The sequence below is a fragment of the Lycorma delicatula genome, chromosome 4 (genome assembly GCF_047948215.1).
Source record: "Lycorma delicatula isolate Av1 chromosome 4, ASM4794821v1, whole genome shotgun sequence".
Classification (NCBI taxonomy): Eukaryota; Metazoa; Arthropoda; class Insecta; order Hemiptera; family Fulgoridae; genus Lycorma; species Lycorma delicatula.
In genome coordinates this window covers 63495537-63515536 of record NC_134458.1, presented here as the reverse complement: position 1 = coordinate 63515536, position 20000 = coordinate 63495537, and the positions used below count along the sequence as shown (strand labels likewise).

Below are 20000 nucleotides of genomic sequence, written 5' to 3'. Positions count from 1 at the left end.
TGGGTTGAAATGATGTGTTATAGACCATTTTGCCATTTCTTAAAGAAAAAAAAAATTATGTTGAATCCAATACGCTGGAAACAAGATGGCAGTCAAAATGTTAAAAAAGTTAAAAAATAATATTTACGTCCAAAATTGTCACAGCTTTGGTCAAGTTCTCTAAATTAGCAATATTCTGATCAACAAATAAAATCTCAGCAGATTCTCTATTACCTAAATGTGGAGGAAAAAATAAAAGCAACAAATACAGACAATTTATAATTATATTCTGCTGTTAGAATGCAATTTGCTAGACTAATTATGAACATAAAGATATATAAATTCTATAGCTAAACCAAACCAGCTACATCATCTAATACTTCTTGTAGTGAAGATTTATTACAATTACGTAAAGCTGTTTTCATGATAGCAGAAAAAGTCATGAATATGTTCAAAGTTCATAGAATGCCTATAAATAAAAAAGTATCTACTGTGGAAAATATGAACTAAGAAAAATTCATATGACTGAGCATATATTAATGATACTCTGAGTTACACAAAATGTTGATTAAATTTAAAACAAAAGCCCACATAAGATATAGGGATCATTCAGAACAGTAAGGTACGATGATGCCTGTATGTATTAAAGGTTGAGGTCTAAAAATATTAATAGTTATTAAAAAATATAAATAATTAACCATAAGTCCAAGTTTGTATGGATTAATTAGTTCATTCTAATATTAATTTTTTAATTTAAGTATTTCTTTTATAATCTATTTATTTATTTTAATTTTTTTTTTTAAATGTTTAATTTCTCTATATCTATTGATGACGACAGTTATCCTTTTAACAATCAAACTATGTATTTATTTCTAGCTTTTTCTTTTCAAAAGCACTGTATCATAACGAACTGTTTAACCTCTTGACACCGACCTTGGTATTTCATACGAACTGAACTTTCGTGTTATGAATTATAACTCTGTAAGAATTATAGTCTAGTGCATGATGTAATTCGCACTGCTCACATGTGCTCAAGGTTGAAGTTTGAGAGAATCTGACCGCGTAGCATTACAGCAGACATAATAAACTTTGGTTTTATAAGTCAGTGACCCCGTTAACATTTACAGTGTTATATCAATATGTAAAGCATAAACTAAGACATAAAATCCCAGAGACCATCTATGTTATTCCATCCTTGTTAGTCTTTTTTTTTTTCAAATAATTGTAGAAAATTTATGACCAACAAACATAGCAGCATGTTGATAAATTATATAATACTTTACAGGGCATACAGTTATTCTTCTAAGAAAAACAAAAACCAGAATGTGCGATGGAATACAATAAACATATGCAGAGAATTGATCTCAAAGATCAATTATTATAGGCATACCAAGTTGAAAGAAAATGCATGCACAAGTGGTATATGAAACTATTTAGAAGATTACTAAACGCTATAGTTTTATATAGCATGATAATTTACAGAGAAAACACAGGTGAAAAAATTGACCAACTTGTTGTTTGTGTAAATATTTTTCTTAAATATGCTGATAGTGATAGGAAAGTAGCTGGATGTCATCCAATGGATAACACAATTCCTAGTTTGAGACAGACACTTTATTAGAAAAATCACTGGGTCGGGAAAAAAGCTAACCCACAAAGGTGTGTTGTTTGCACTAAGAACAAGAACAAGAAAGACACAAGATATTGTTTTTCACAATGCGATGCTGGTTTGTGCCTGGAAGGATGTTTTGAGGACTACCACACCAAACTTAATTTCTAAGGTAACGGATGCATGCATTTTCTTGTAGAATCTGCATGACACTAACAAAGCTTACCTGTAATAAATTTATTTGAAGGTTTTAATCTTCAATTAAATCTGTATGTTTATTTACAACATAGTAAAAAGTACAAAATACTGTATTTTCTTTTCTACGTGACTCTAATGATAGCGTAAGGCTGCAATAATTCTTTTGTATTGTAGAATTGAATAGAATAATAAGAAATCGTATGTAGAATTGTTCTTGCATTATATAATTAGCATTAGGAATAAAATTAGTCATCTATATGGCACTTTTGAATAGTTTTCATACGATAGTACCAAAAAAACAAATAATACAAACAGAATAACAGCTATTTTATGATGATAATAACAATCTTATGTACTTTTCTGTGTATAATGGTGAAAATTTAGTAAAAATTTCACTTTTTTGGCTGTATTATAGAAGTTTTAACAAAGATGTGCATTTTGTACTGAAATTATTTAAATCTCCTTCATCCGTGGACTGTGGTCAGGGCATTTAAATCCTCTGGCGCCGAAGGGATAAACAGTTCTTTATGGTTTCTCTTTGTGATTTAATTTCAATAGCTATTTAGCAATAACTCATTTTTTGATGTTATAATACATTCAGGTAATTTTAATACTTTAAAATAATAAATCAATATCTATCAGATTTAATCAAGTAAATCAGTAAATCATCACATCATAAATTAGAAATATCTGGATTATCAGAAGTCATGGAACATTTTAAATAGATACTGTTCACAAGTTTTGAAGCAAATGTTAAATTGTATTACATTAAAATGAAAATAAAGTAATAAAATTACTGTTAAGAAAAATCTACACACATGCATGCATGTTGCATGGTTTCCTTACTAGGTGGCAGTGTAGTAGGAAAAAACAGCTTGGTTTTAGTATGTAAAGGCATTTCATTTATTAGAATAATTGAAGACCACATATGCTGTGACAGTGTATCAGTAATCTTGAGTAGAATTACAGAAGCGTTATGAAAAGTTTCACAATGAAGGCTCCCTGTATACTTAAGATACCCTGGATCGACCATGGAAAATGTTAGAAAAACCTATGTATGAAGTCCTGGCAAATTAACTACACATATGAGCTTACAACTCAGTGTTTTGCGACCAAAAATGAATGAATTCGTTGAAAGATACTGAAAATTAAAAAGATCTACAAGCTTCAGCCAGTATGGGCACTCAATATTCTTGGCAAAGAAATTCATCAAAATGCGCAAACAGTGCATCAGTATGTCAAAGTCTGGGTCAATGTTTTCCAAAAACCATTTACTCAAATTTTTTTGTGATACTGTAATATTTTATATTTACTGTACAACTTTTCATGTGTATAGGCTCAATTATCATAATGTGTGCCCCCACACAGTTACTAAAAATGTAAGAGACTTGCCAAATCCAAAATATATTTTGTCCCGTTTCAAAGGTCAACGTATATGGGTCATTTTCCTTGGCTAAGTCTACTATTACAGCGATAATGCTCTCAGACAAGTGGTAAAATTGGCTGATACCTCAGAATAGAGAAAACAGGGATGATTACGTCAAACAATACGGCTGTCTGTTCCATTATCCCATTGAAAAATGACAATATCTTGATGAAAACTTGCACTTGGTTAGGTAGGACATGCATTTGCAATAATGAGTCATTAATGTGCTGGCTGCCCAGATCACTAAAGAATAACATGAGATTATTTCTAATGACAAATAATGATAAAAACTATTTTTGTACACCTCCTGTTGATTTCCTGGAACTTTGAAACTATACTGCTACTGCTGTACAACATTGTCCCACATACAGGACAAATATTTAGTAGTCTGCCAAAACTGCACAGGTTGGCAGACACGGTGAAAGAAAAATACACCTCAAGTTTACATTAATTGTAATGTAGCTAGCCATTTAGAATCAATTTTATAATTTATTACCCCGACTTCAAAAATGATAAAATATTGCTACTATACACAAATTCTATATATGTCAAATTAAGCACAATGACAAGAAGAATCATACTATAATTTAAATTTTATATATGCATTTTCTTGCTGTAGAAAGCAGCCTTTGAACTCAAGAAATTAGTTTGACCACACAGAATACGTTAAACTTAGTATATTTAATTTTTAAAATGTTATTTTGAGATTTCAAGAAATACAATACTGTTATCCTAGTCATTGGGGATAAATTCCACATCATTGTGTAAAATTGGCCAAAATAATGCATAGTAGGTGAGTTAGTCAGTTTCTCCCGAAGTCCTGTACTTTGGAGAAATTGTTTTTGGATGTTATGGAAGTCACACTATTACTTGATTCGGTTCAAGAATTAATCAGTAAATTTGTTACCTAAGAATCACTCTGATTTGGAATCTTACATAACATTACCACTTGTTTCTTCATTACAAATAGGGTTATTGAGAAAAACATCATCTAAATTTTGTTTGCTCATAATTAAATTTTTACAAACTATTTTTGTCAGTCAACAAATTTTCAATAACACCATCATTATGGTTTTCTTTAATCATTTTATTAAAAAAAAATTACAATAAGTACATTAAATTTATAGAAACACATGATACTGAAACACAGCCAAGAAATAACTTTATAAACAAGGATTTCATAGACCAATCTCAAATAAATTAAAGTAAAAAATTTAATAATTTCATTGAAGAATTTCTTGCTCCAATGAAATCGCTGAATTTTGGTATAGAATGGAAACTTAAAATCTCATCTGACAAGATTTGTAGCATGACCATCTAGATCATTGATTTTCAAACTTTTTCCCCATAGCCCACTTTGAGAATCAAACATTTTCTAGCGCCCTCCAAAATTTTTAAACTTACCATTTGTTAAAAATAATAATTTAAAGGTGGCATATCCTATTTCTGAGTTGAAACTTACATTTTAAATGAGAGCAATTTCTTACTGATTTTTTTTTTAATTTGATCATTTTTGAAATCTGAAGTATACTCAAAAAGTTGAGTATTCAAGCTCTAATTTTTTTTATTCGTCTCTCTAAGCCTCTTGGTTGCTAAGTTAAAGCAGTTTGAATACAATAATTTTTTATCATATATCATAATATTATTTATAATGTAATAGTTTATAGTTATTTATAATGCAATTAATTATAATATACAAAATAATTGTATAATTATGACCCTTTAATTTTTTTTTACTAGTGTATCTGAGAAGAAAAGATTAGAAGCTTTTGAAATGTGGTGCTATAGGAGAATGTTAAAAATCAGATGGGTGGATAAAGTGACAAATGAAGAGGTATTGCAGCAAATAAATGAAGAAAGAAGCATTTGGAAAAATATAGTTAAAAGAAGAGACAGACTTTATAGGCCACATACTAAGGCATCCTGGAATAGTAGCTTTAATATTGGAAGGACAGGTAGAAGGGAAAAATTGTGTAGGCAGGCCACGTTTGGAATATGTAAAACAAATTGTTAGGGATGTAGGATGTAGAGGGTATACTGAAATGAAACGACTAGCACTAGATAGGGAATCTTGGAGAGCTGCATCAAACCAGTCAAATGACTGAAGACAAAAAAAAAAAGTGTAGTAGGCATTTAATTTTAGTTGAAATATCAGGAAAACATAATTTTTGCCTTTTTTTTTAATCAGCCATCGCCTAAGTGCTACCAATTTTCTGTGGGCCTTCTACTGCCCCCCCCCCCCGTCGCTAGCACCCACAAGGAGGTGTTATCACCCACTTTGAGAATGAATGGTCTAAATAGTTAAATAAGAACTAAAATGACATAAAATACAGTATACTAGGATATAGACAGCACGATCCAGTCTTGCTGATTTCAAACTAGTAAAGGTAAATTAACTAGATTAAGCAGTAATCACCAAAGGTACAGTTAATTGTTAATTACTTTAAATATTTCATGGACTACTGAATAAACAGTACATTTTGAACTTACTGGAAGAAAATTCTTTAATAACACTGATACATGCTTTAAAAATATTTCACACTTTTACAGCAACAAAACAATCTATCTGTTCATCTGAATCTTCTCAGAACACTGACTAACAGCTAACAAACATGCAAAGAAAACATAAAATGACTGTAAAATTGTGTAAAATATTCAAACCTGTGCAGCTAAAAGACTAGGGACCATATCTTCATTGCAAGACAAATTAATCAATAATTTAAGAGCCTGAAGTTTCATCTGTGGTTTGCCATCATCAACAAGCCGATAAAGATTGTGTAAAACAGGATAGAATTCATCATGCCAAGCAGGTAACACAGCTATATTGGTTAAAGTGACTAGTGCATGATAAACTAATTTATCTGTAGGTTGTGGCTTGTTCACAAATGACAAAAGGACTGGAACTGTATCCTGAAAAAAACAACCATTTAAATAATAATAAAAAATGCATAAATAATTTTTTTTTTAAGCAAAGAAAAGAAAAAACTAAATCATAAATTAAAACTCTGACTATAAAAAGTAAAATTTTTAATTTTTATATTGAGTATTATTATACAATTTTCAGCAACGTAACCTTTATGACAAAAAACATAGTACATGAAGTTAAGCGCAAGAACAAATTTTCCTGAATTCAGTATCTTCAAATTTATATCATAAAACTATCGACATACACAAAAAGGCATTATAAGTGATACTGTACAGAACATCATGGATGGCATTGCCAAAATCAGTAACTAAATCTACAAAAACCTATTGAAACTTCAATAATTTGTCTACTAGAATTATAAGCCTGTGACAATGTTAACGAAAACAAATAAAAATTTTGCAAAAGTAAATTAGAAAATTTGTCTCAGGAGGCTATGAAGTAAGTATGAGATTAAACAGACTGATAACTGTCGATTATTTAGTCGCTAGTAATTGCACTCTGAAAGTATAATAAGACTAAAAACATAACTTGATCCATTTTTAACTACAGTGAATACTGTATGCTGTTATGTACAAGTTTAGATGTAACAAAGCATTGCCAGCAATAACATCGCTTATTCTTACTTTATTCTTATATGATTTGCACTATTTAAAACAATTTTAAAAGAATAATATATAGACAAAACCAGCTCTAATGACTGTATTTCTGGAAAATTTTACTTGAAATCTGTCCTAGTGATGTTGAAAAACGTTACAATTTTTTTTTCTATATAATCAGATGAATGTTTGTTGTCAAAACAGTTAAGGATGTTTATTGCACTACATTTCACATATTATTAAGGTAGCAGTTACCTTTGCCAAACATAAGGTTAACATTATATACAATTTTAAGAACAGCTTACCAAAATTCCATTCGACTTCCTCAAGTGCTTTTGGATATTCTACCATCTTCAGGAGGATTTATAATTCATAATTAAAATATGTAAAAATGTAAACTTCACATAATAAAATTAAATGCATAACAATTGATTCTGATTTTGTAGTCATAAGTTAAAGTAACTTTGTCCATTTTATAATAGTATCACAATTGTTCTGTGTTTTGGCTATTGTATCACAAAAGCCGAAAGCACTTGAGGAAGTCAAATGAAATTTTGGTAAACTGTTCTTAAAATTGTATATAATAGTTATTTTACCAACAGTGCCATTTTCAAAAAAACTTAATAAGGTTAACAGTTTGGGGCCAAGCTAGACCAATAATATTTTATCTCTAGAGAGTCTATAAAACAGTATTCAGGTCACTATTCACTGAAAAAATCTAATAATAATACACACCGGCTTGATGTCTCAAAGATGAAAACAACAAAATATATATATATATATATATATAACACAAACAAGGGACGATATGGTAGTGCCTTGAGGCTCTGATCAAACAAAATGTACAATCTATATGAAAACTTTCAGAATATCTTAAAAATCAATCAATTAGTTCCTGTTTGACCAAAAAAGAGCTTTTAACCATAAGCAACAATGTGCAAGCATGAATTATATTATACCCTGTTCTACTTAAATCTAAACAAAATTTGCTACCGGATAATAAAATATACCAGTGTGATGATATAAAACAAAAGAAAATTATATGATTTCAATTCCAAAACAGTGCATTAAAAAACTGATCTTATTTTGCTCTTTAATTTTAGAAACAGTTAACTGTTAATCCCAACAAGCGTATAAGCGTATTGCCCATCTTATAAATGGATCTGTAACATCATCTGAGAATTATTAATGCTTGTATTCATAAAAACATGCTATGTTTTACTTAATAGAAGATATTATTTATTAACTTAAGTTAATAAATTCAGCAGAACAATATTTTATAAGATTCTTTTTAAATGAATAATTTACTATTGAATTTTGTTTCACTACCTTTTATTAAAGTACTGTTGTAGAAACATATTTAATTTAAAATTTACATGTAACAACATTATTACAACACAGTCTAGAATAATAAGCTATTATAAAAGCTTGTATACATCAGACAACCGGATATCTTCACAGATAAATACTGTAATGTAATCCTTCTTACAGATTGAATTTTAATTCAATTAGATTTAAGTAAAACAAACTGGCACATTTCTAACCATTTAAATGATAAAAACAAAAGTACATATTTCAGACAAAAATAAACAATACTCACTCATACACACACACAAAACTGTTAAACAAACAACTTTTCAATAAAAATTAAAATAACATTAACTAACACAATGAAATTCTACTTTTAATGAGAATGTGAAACTTTTCAACATGACCAAAAATTTACCATTAACTAAATATAAAATTAAGTTAGAAGTAAATTAACAGTAACAATGAATTACCTTACTTACTCAACACTTCTAAAATAATCTGTCATTTTTGTATTAAGCTATTTATTAATAGTAAGCCATGACTACACCATTTTATTGATTTTATTAAAAATAAACTGAATCTGTCATTTCAGCTTCCTGTTGCTCTCTTGTACACTAATCACTCCAAGCCCATCATTAAAAATTGCTGATTTTTATCTTCATTATCAGACAATTGTTCATCAGGAACATGACTTTTGAATTTACACAATTATTGATGTCAGCTTCATAAATGTCATCGAAAGTTCTCTCACTAAGGATTCATATTTTTGACTTCTACTAAAACTTCTTTATACCAAAACACCAGTTAACTAATATGATATAAATTAATTGTATTGTTGTTAAAGTAGGATGGTCAATGTGGTAGAAGCTAAATTTTTTGCAAAGTTGTGACAATGACTTTCATCAGTGCCTGAGCAAACCTGTATGTCTTAATAATCTCACATGTATGGCATCTGTTAAATTTTCTTTTCTTTAAATACTCAATGTAATCAATGCCATAATCTAATTTTTCAAAAGTGATGAAAGTAAAGTCTCTCTTGGCATTTATGTTTTATTAGCAACCGAATTGGTTGTACTTAGCAAAGTTGCAAATAACTAATTGTGCATTTTGTGATGCCGCTCTGATCAAGGTTTTACCACAGTTGCCTTCAAACCATCCAGGTAAATGCTTGAGCAGTTCCTTTATCATCTGTAGAGTATAATATCTAACTGTTCCTGAAATGATCTATATAATGTATTATTGTGTACCAAACAGAATAGAAGATCTATTATTTACATTAGAGAATAAGTAATACTGAAAAAAATAATTCTCCGATTCATTTGCATCTGAGTAACATGAAACGTTACCCAATATTAAAATCTTTTAGAACAGCCCTTTATTATACAAATATGATTTGACCGCAAAAACATATTTGTTTTCAAAACGTGTATTGTGACCATCTACATAATCTTTTAGTTCTGTAATAAACTAGAAACACAAGTGATTTCGTATTCTTAAATGTTACGGGGTTGATCAATTTTCTTATGATTTATGATCTCAAAAAATAAATTCTAAAAACAGACCTTGTATTATACACAATATGTAAACATTATAGTATATTCACATGCTACATGATAAGTTAACTGAACAATATTTCAGTAGGAAAAAACAGATTCTCTGTGGCTTGAACACTTCTATGAAATTTTTTTTATTCATCATTAGATATTTATAAGAGTACAAGGGAACAAAAAATGGTAGGATTACTGCAGAAATTTTTTATTAATGGGATTTTTTCTACATTTTGGTTCATAGTTAAAAGCATTTAAAAAACAGAAAGTGATGTTATTCTTAGGACAGTAATCCAACATTTTTATTAAATATGCGTATAAGACGGAAATTAGTTTGGTATATCGATCAGGATTTCTTGAGTGTGAAATCTGATATACATATGTGTGACAATCTACCAGGTGATATGAGACTGGATAATATCCTGAATAAAATATAGAATAAATTGTCTTCTGATATTAAACAAGTAAACTTTAGTAGTCAGCAATTTGTATCATATAAAAAAATTAAAGGAATTCAAAGATAACATTTACAGTAAGAGAGATACAGTACAATTAATTGCTTCTCAAAGGCCAGACTGAAATAATTTATTTAAATAAATATTCATACAAAGCTGGTTCCTGAAAACACTTAGTGATTAGGAGGACCCTCTGCATTTTACTGCATGTCCTATCCTAATAGAATTAAAAAAAAATGCTTTGTGAAAAGCATATTAAGTGGGTGTGAAGTGAAAGAAAATTTGAATCGCAATAACTGGTGTATATTAAATAATTACAGCATGCAAACCTGGTATTAGAAAAGTCTACAGCTAATTAATGAATTTAATTATGAGGGCTATTTTTTAAGTAAGCTCCAATTAGCTGTAGCCATGTAAATTTTACGTGGCTGTCGAAACACACATGCACCTTGCACCCCATCTCGTGGCATGCCTTGCACAAATGCAGATGTCATTTGCAGTCATAGCGTAACTGTGTGCAGTTTATATTGTGAAGTTGAAATGTTTCAAATAATTAAGCGGCCCACTGATTATAAAACACGCTTTGTGATTTGTTTTTTGGCCACAAGGAATATGTCAGCAGTGGATATTCATCGCCAGATATGTGAAGTTTACTGGCCTAATTCAATGAGTGACAGCAAAGTACATAAATGGGTAAGATTGTTCAAGGATGGGCAGGAAAACATCCATGATGAACCGTGATCAGGCTGACAATCTGTAATCACAGATAATCGGGTCTGTGAAGTTGTTGCAAAAATTTGTGGAGACTGGTGATTCACAACTTCCACTTTGTCACTGATATTCCCACAAGTTTCATGGTCAGTGCTATAAAAAATCATTTCTGAAATCTTGCAGTTCAAAAAACTGTGCTCATTATGGGTTCTCAGGCTGCTTTCTGAAGAACACCAGAAAAGGAGAATGGCTAGTGTTTTAACATTTTTGACCCAACAGTGAGGAAGGAGATCAACTGTTGGACCACAACATCAGAGGGGACAAGACATAGGTTTCTCAAATCACTCCAGCATCAAAGCAGCAGTCAATAGAATGTCAACAAGCAAGATTATGGCAACTGTGTTTTGGAATAGAAATGGTGTCCTGTAAGTTGATTTTATACCCAAAGGGACAACAATAAATTCTGCTGCATACTACAGCTTCGATGTGCCATACAGAATAAGTGACGCGGCCTACTGTCATCTGGAGTTTTGTTGCTGCATGACAATACACGACCTCATTCTGCTGCTCAAACTCCAAAGTTAATCAGATTTTTTGGATGGGAGCAAATGGACTACCCACTGTACAACCCAGTTCTTGTGCCAAATGATTACCAATTGTTCCTATACCTGAAGGAGTTTCTCAGCAGTCAGTGGTTAATCACCCGTGAAGAAGTGAAAACCACAGTTGAAGACTGGTTGTCTTCACAGACAGCTGATTTCTAGAAGTAGGCATAAACAAATGTAGGCTATGATAAATGTTTAAACAAACAAGGGTATTATAGAAATTATATAGAAAAGTAGCATAAAGTGTAGAGTGAAATAAAAAAAAGTTTTTGACAATATCTTTACTTGCTTAGTGTTTCTTTTTTTTTTTTTTAAATGGACCTTACTTAAATAATACTCATCATATTAATGGAAATTATAACAAACTCTTGAAAATTATTTTTAAGGGGTTAAAGGTAGTTGTATATTATTTTTTTAAGTTAACATTTTTGTTTATAGCTATTATTTTCTGTAATTTTTTATTTCTTCTGATTTAGTATCTCCTCCAATGGTCCTTGAACCAGGAGTACTGTCAAGTGATAATTTTTTTGTTTTCACATTATTCTAAGTTTATAATAAAAGTATATCATTATCATTATTTATTTATTAGCCTGTTACTTCATAACTACAAATTACAAAAAAATATTTAGTTTACAATAAGTTACCATTATTATGCTAGGTTTTGGATATATATTTTTCCAAAGCTATAAATTGGGAGTTAAGGATATAAAAGACAGTATCTACATATAACAGTAACAATGTCTTTCAGTAATTAATTTATTTTATTGGCATTATATAACAGTCAACAATTCAGTTTAATTTAATTGATAATATGTTATATTAAATTAAACAACACAATAACTTGAAAGTTAGATCATTAAGTATTTTTATTATACATTGTACATACTTATGTAATTCAACACCCACAATGATAGTTTTTGATAGATGACCAAACAAATTGGAAAAAAGCCAAATTATCAATCAGTTAAAAAAAATAATAAACAAAAAAAAACCTGAATTTACATACAGCATAAAACTAATCACAATATTCCATGGCCCCAGCCATCAGTATTTGAATTAAAATCAAGATCTGATGATCTTGTAGTAATCAGTGATCAGTATCTTGATCTTATCTATGATCTATGATCTTGTTGTAGTGATCAGTATTTGAATTAAAATCAAGATCTGATGATCAAGATTATAATTACAAAAATAAGAATAACAAAACATTGAGTACAAAAATGAAATACAAATGCAAATGATGAGTCTAAGATGTAGCACAGTGGTTAGCAAATTAGTCTTAAAAAAACAATGTTATCGACTTTAAACATAATTTAACTTCAGTATTATAAGGTTACCATTTTTCAAGCAGAGTCTTCTTAAGATCAGATTATTGATTCCATTAAATTAATGGAAATTTTATACCTATTACAACATTTGATACTTATGTAAATGAAATTTTTTGAAAGCAGAAAACTTACATACAAGGTAGTTATAACATTTCCTACACTTCATACTAGGGTATGAATAATAGTTATGTGGGTCAGTACATATTTTTTTAATAAACTTCATTATTCTTTAGAACAAAGGTGACTGATTTGTAAATTTATAGGGAAAATGAAGTAAATAAATTATACTTTTTAAACAGTCCTCTACAAGAAGCCCTCTAAGAGACACTAACAATGACTGATTATTTTCTTTTGTAGCTTAAATGAAAATTTCCTCTCATCCACATGCAGCTACTCACAAAATAATCCTGTTAGATGGTAAAGAGTAGAGACAGGCAAACTAAAGATAAATTCACTTTTAAATCAACAATAGTATTTATAACTCATCTGAAAACAAGCTTTATTTAGTTTTTATTACAAGATTATTGAGAAATACTTTCCAATTTATATTACAATATAACTTAAAATACAGATGTCTCAGTGAATCAATCTTTAGGCTATCATAAGTAAATTTCTGGAATGCACAATCAATAATTCTCAAGTTGAAGTCTATTATAAATAAAGGCTTTTAATCTAAGGCCATCTAAATCAAATGACACCTTCAAGTCCTTAACAGACTTGGCAATCAGAATGTGTAAATATAGAAAACAACCTTGCTGGGAAGAACTGCTTTGATATCATTGGCAATCAAAATCAAACCACATGGCACATTATTTTGCAATCATTAATATAAATATGGAAAAACAACAGGTTTGGTATAGAATCCTGGATTACTCCACTTGTCTTATTGATTCACAAATTTGACATATTCTTATCCAACATTTAAGCATATTACATGAATCTAAAAAATCATAAAGTTTTTATGAACAGTTTTATTATTTTTTTATATTTATAAAATATTAGCAACAAAGCTATAATATTAACAATAGGTTTATATTTATCAATATTAGATTCGGAGTTCTTCATGTAAACAAGTCAAATATCAAGCAATCCCAAATTAGGTAGAAATTAACACTGAAAGATAGTTTATTTTATGTGAATTGTGATTGCCTACAACCAATTTGACTAATTTTATCAGAATTTCATCCCATCCTAAGGCATTACTATTTTTTTAGTACTGTAGTAACCTATGGCACTTTATATTGTCAGGAAAAAGGTAAAAACAAAATAAATAAAAGTTTAAATACTTAACCACATTAAACAAATATTAAAAGCATCTTATATTCACAAAAATAACTGATAAAATTAGCTGTTATCTGTCTTGGTTAAACAATTACTGAACCAATGGGCCAAATAAAAAAAAATAATAATAATAATTTTTAACCAACTCCAGCTTTACCTTCACCAATGATCCATATACACCACTAGATCAGTAAATATAATTAGTTATTCACTATAATTTCTTTTGATTTTATTTAGAATGCACAATAATTTACAGAAAAAAATTCACTAAAACACAACAAATAAAAAAAAAATTTAACTGTTTCATGTAAATGAAACTTAATTTCACAAATAAAAAAAAATTATTTAAAATATGCTGTTTATCAATAAATGGAATAATAGGATTATATATTATTTGGAAATAAAACAGCTACAATTTTTTAGACAAAATAATTTTCTGAAATCATGCTTTTTTTTAAAAAAGCATGATCAATGTTTTAAAAAAAGGAAGAAGCATGAAACATTTTTTTTCCAGTAATTTTAAATAAAGATAAAATCCAGCAACAATGTAAATGCAAAATATAATAGCCACCACATAAAAGAGAAAATTCAAAAACAAAATGTAACTAGAACTGACGTAGAAATTAATAAAACAATAATTAGTAATTGTCAGTAATAGAGGACAGAAAGATGAATGCATTATAAATAATTTATATTTGTATTATATATTTTCAAGAACAAAATTTACCAAGAATTTCACCACTAACCTTCAGTTCTTTCTGATTTCCTTCATTAAGAGCCAAATTTCCTAAAGCTTTAATAGTAGCTAACTGAATACTAACACTAGAACTAGTAAGAAGTGTTTGTAATCTGTACAAACAGCCGGCTTCACGAAGTATATCCTTAAAAAAAAACACCATTATCCATTAGAAGCGAACAACACAATTTTGTCATTGTAAGTGACTAAATTGTTTAAATGATTAAAGATTAATCATAAAATACATCTGTACCTTTACACTTACTTGGGTACCTAAGTTCCCTTGCATTTCCTTCTGTATATTTTTTATTTTGGATTATTATTTAAATCCATCATTAGATGTCATCTAGAATACAACTTAATACATCATTCATTTCAAGGTAAAATATAAGTGATATAATAAGATATTTATTTTTCAAAAATCAACAAAAAACTAAAAGAATGATGTCAATCTGCTGTTCTGTTATGATTATCTGAACTAAAGTTCTTAAAAAATTCATTTTAATTTCCAATAATATTTTTAAACCCCAAAGGTTTTCTTTTTATTATTTAACTTATTAATGTTAGGAGGTTTTTTTTTTGTGGGGGGGGGTGAGGATTTATATTCAATTTTAGTACTTTCTCTGAATCTACAGATAATGACTACAAAGTTATAAATGAAAATGTCCCTCTAGATCAGATTTAAGTTAAATGTTTAGATTTTGTTTTAATAAGTGAAATACTGAATCTGGCATAGATATATGGCATAGGTATATATATATATATATATATATATATGGCATAGCTATGAAATCAAAAAGTAATTTTTCCTCACGCAGACAGAAACATTACCACCATCTGGTACATACAATAAGAAAAACTTTTAAAGTGCTTATCTAAAATAATTTTGGACACTTCTGAAAAATAAATGCTGCATAGAATAAAAATAAAACATTTTGAATACATTACAAAATGGTGTGATCAAAAAGTATCAGACCTTACTTTTTATTGTGATAACCAGTTGTCACTCAGGAGGGGGACTGTCGTGGAATGTGACTTACTCACATTGATTGCATAAGATTCAATGTTTTGTTGTTTAGCAGCCATGAAAGTAAAATGGGTGAGTAGTGCTTGTCATGTTTTCATTGCCATTTAAAATTGCTGAAGAGGTTGACCAAAAAATCTACATTAAATTTTATCAGAAAGTTGGTAACACACAAGTAGAGCCAATATAGAAAATTTAAACAGTTTTTGATGACCAAGCTATGAGTGTTACACAGATGAAAGAGTGTGTGACAACATTCACCTATCCAAGATGGGTGAATGTTTGTTGAAAGCGATGAATGCTCTAGCAGACCTTTCATCAGCAAAAAATCTCATACAAGTTCAACAAATGAAGATGAATGATTGTCAAATAACAATTAGAGAGCTTGAAGATGAACTAAGAATTCCATTTGGCCAGTGCAATTTCAAAACACTGCAAGTTGCGCTAGACATGTTGGAATGTGTTAATAGTGATCCTGATTTTATGAAAAGTAATAACTGGAGATGAGACATGGGCAAATGGATATGACCTTGAGACAGAGGCATGCAAGGTCGTCCCATTGGAAAACTCCAAGTTCTCCGATCACAAAGCAATGTAAGGTCATGCTGACATTCTTTTTTGATTATTAAGGCATGGTTCATCACAAGTATAGCCCTCAAGGACAAACTGTCAATATAAAGTACTATATAGCTCTTCTTCATTGGAAGAAGAGAAGCTGTTTGATACAAGACTGCAGCTTAGGAAAACAGCGATTAGAAAATTCATCATGATAACACTCCAGCCAGACATCAAAACTTACCCAGAAAATTTTGGCAAAATTTAGAATCGAACAACTTCAGTAGGCACCTTACTCATTAGGCATGACTTCCTGCAATTTTTGATTCTTTCCTAAGGTTAAAATTCCACTTAAAGGAAAAAGATATGAAGGTAGAAAAGAGATAAAAATGGGACAAAAGGACTTATGAAGTTCACTAAAAATGATTTTGAAAAATGCTTCCGACAATGGAAACATTGCTGAAATAAGTATAATACATCAAAAGGGGCCTACTTTGAAGGGAACAAGTCATTCAATTAAATAGGTTAAGGATTTTTGTTTTTATGAGCCAAGGTCAGGTACTTTCTGATCACACCTCATATAATATTTTTGGTAAGTAAATAGTGGTGGTTTAAGGAAATAATACTCCAGTACCCATTCTAAAAAAAGTTTGTGTTTGAAGAGTTAAATTTCACAAACTATTTGTAGAGAAGATCGAGTTCTGTCATCACATAAAAACATGTTCTGTTCTAAAAAAAAAGAGTTTTGACTTATATAAGAATACTTAATGAAATTTTCAATAAAAAATGACCTCATATTTACCTGTTTTTTTCAACTATGCAACAACAGTCCATAACTTCATCAAGAGATTATAAAAAGAAATTAGCATTTAGGTAAATGTAGTTATGTGCAGTTTTATCTACATTCTGATAAAAAACAAAATGAAAAAAGGTCACGAACAGTTTTGACTGCCAGTTGAAAAAGAGAATGGAGTCACTTCACATTACTAGATGATGAAAAACAATCATGTACATGAGCAAAAGATTTGTATTCTATTCTTTACTTACGTGAAGCAACTGTACACTTTCCTTACAGATTACCAAGATTACCCTCAGTTTTAATAGAAATTCTTCATTCCTTTTTGTCCATGCCATAATTTATTAATATACAGGTAAAACTGTTCTTAAATATATCTGAAACCTAATTTTTTATAAAATCTATAAACAAAGTTATGGAACATTGGAATCACAACAACCAAAAAGTCATAATGACCAGAAGAATAGTAATATCTCTTTCTTATATTTTAAAATACAAGGTGTGATTGGAAAGTTTTAAGACAGGTGCCACCACTGCTCAATACGAGAGGGTAGTTTGCCCACGGGTGTGGAAGGGGAAGCTTGTTTTGTCCTTTTAACATCCTGAAAAGATCACTGCAATATCTTTATTCAGTAGGGAGTGGAATCCTTATGAGTTAGGATGTGTTTTTGGTTCTTGGAGGATTATTGATTTCGCAAAATGAATAAAAAAATGGAATAACAAGTTTTTATCAAATTTTGTTTGAAAACCGGGAAATCTGTTTAGGAGATTTATGAACTCTTACAACAGCTTTCAGAGATAAATGTCTGAGCCAATCAAATGTTTTTTATCTCGTTCAACAGATTTATAAATTGCTAGGAATTAGTTGAAGATCACCCACAGTCTGGCCTACCTTCGACTTCTAAAACAAATGAAAACATGAAAGTTCACAATTTAGTGCACTCTGATTGTAGACTTACAATCAGATGACTGATGAACCAAATTTAAGTTTCTATGCATTTCAGTCAATTTTAACTAAAGATCTGAACATATGTCAAGTGTTATGAAATTCATTCCAAAATTGTTGTCAGATTAGCAGAAATAACACCAACTTGAAATGTTCCAAGAACTGAATAATCGGGCTAAAGCTGACCCAATTTGTTAAATAGGGTAATTACAGGCAACAAATCATGGATTTATGGGTATGACCCAGCAACAAACATTGCAGTATAAGGGTGCAACTTCGCCACAAACAAAAAAGTGCAACAAAGTTGGTTGAATGTGAAGACAATGTTGATTGTTTTCTTCAATTCTACGGGTATCATGCATCACAAATTTGCCGCTAGGGGGCAGACAATCAACCAGGAATATTATAAAATTGTCCTTCAGCATCTGTGTGAAAATTTGTGGAAGAAAATCTGGCACTCTTGCGAGACAAGAACTGGGTCCTCCACCACAACAATGCACTGGCTCATCATGCATTCTTTATCATGAAATTTTTGGCCAATTCCTCTGCTTTGTCAACCTCCCCCATTATCAACATGAGGATCATTCAAATATAAGCTGGAATTTTTCCATGCAAAGAGAAAGAGCAATGAATGAGGTAGGGGTGCTGTGAGTAGTAAGTTGGATATGTGTAGAGGGGTGTAACAGGCCAGTGACCCTCACAGGTCATGTTCCCACATCAGCAGCAGAATGTCTGAGCAAGAGGTACCATCTTCTGTTGTGCAATAAATTATAATCCAATTTCTCACCAACAAAGGTATAAAATCCTCTGAAATTTTGACTTGACTTCAGGCAAAGTTCGAAGATGCTAACTCGTCAAAAACTTAAAGGTTTTATTGGGCCAAAAAATTTAAAAATGGCCATGATGCACTGGAGAAAAAAAGTCACAAACATCATTTGCAGACCACCATCAACATTAAGGCTGTTAGTGACCTTGTAGAAGGTGACCACCACAAAACTGTAGCTGAAACTACATTGTAGACTGGTATGGTTGGGAGTATGAATATCATGTCAAACTCTTGGATACAGAAGTGTTGGTGAGTTGGGTCCCACATCTTCTAACAAAGATACAGAGAAATGTCTGGAAAGACATCTGTCAGCAGCTTCTGAATTGCTTTGAATAAAAAGGAGAGGCATTTTTGGACTATATTTGAACCTGCGACGAAATGTGAGTCCAACACTACACCCTGGAAAGCAAAAGAAAAAGTTTGCCATGGTGGAAAAGTGAGGAGAGAGCACGGCCAAGAAATGATTATCAGCTGCAAAAGTTCTTGCAACAATGTTTTGGAACTCAAAATGTGTGCTGCTGATTCGATTTCCAGCATGAATGAAAGACGGTAAATGTGGTATACTACTGCCAGTTGTTGGATATGTCAGGACTGTTTATCCAACAAACAACGCAAGGGACTGATTTGTAATGTCCTCCTTCCCCATAATACAGCAGCTAAGACTCACAATAAACTCAATAAAATTCACTGGACACCTCTTGAACATCCTCTGTACAGTCCAGACTTGTCACAGTATGATTTCCATATGTTTGATTTGCTGAAAGAAGCTTTAGGAGGGGAAAATTTCGAAGACAATGCTGCAGTTGAGCATTATGTGTGCTATTGGTTGTTGAGTCAGCCATCTTGCTTTTTTTGATGAGGGGATCAGGAAGCTACCTATCTGGTAGAGAAAATATATTTCTGTTGAACAAAACTAAAGAAAAATAAGGCAATTCATTCATAATTTTATCTAACATCTTAAGAGCTATGTAGACAAATTCCAGCTTATATTTAAATTACCCTCATATTTATTTTAACTATTTTCAGAGCATAGTTCTACAAGCCATTCTCCTTAATTTAAACAAATCAAATTATTCACTTACATTCTGGCTGTGAAATGTTCACCAAAATGATATATATAAAACATACAGTAAGTATAAAATTAG

The 20000-nt window shown here is 30.3% G+C and overlaps 1 protein-coding gene across 4 annotated transcripts in view; it reads right to left on the bottom strand.

Moving 5' to 3' along the window:
• Window positions 1–20000, bottom strand: part of LOC142323467 (uncharacterized) — a 70565-nt gene that overhangs the window by 20641 nt on the left and 29924 nt on the right. For all 4 annotated transcript variants that reach the window (XM_075363123.1, XM_075363122.1, XM_075363120.1 and 1 more), the window contains 2 exons: window positions 14719–14853; window positions 5874–6122 (listed from right to left, as the gene is read on the bottom strand). In XM_075363123.1, coding sequence (XP_075219238.1) covers window positions 5874–6122; window positions 14719–14853 — 384 coding nt within the window. The remainder of the gene's footprint in view (window positions 1–5873; window positions 6123–14718; window positions 14854–20000) is intronic.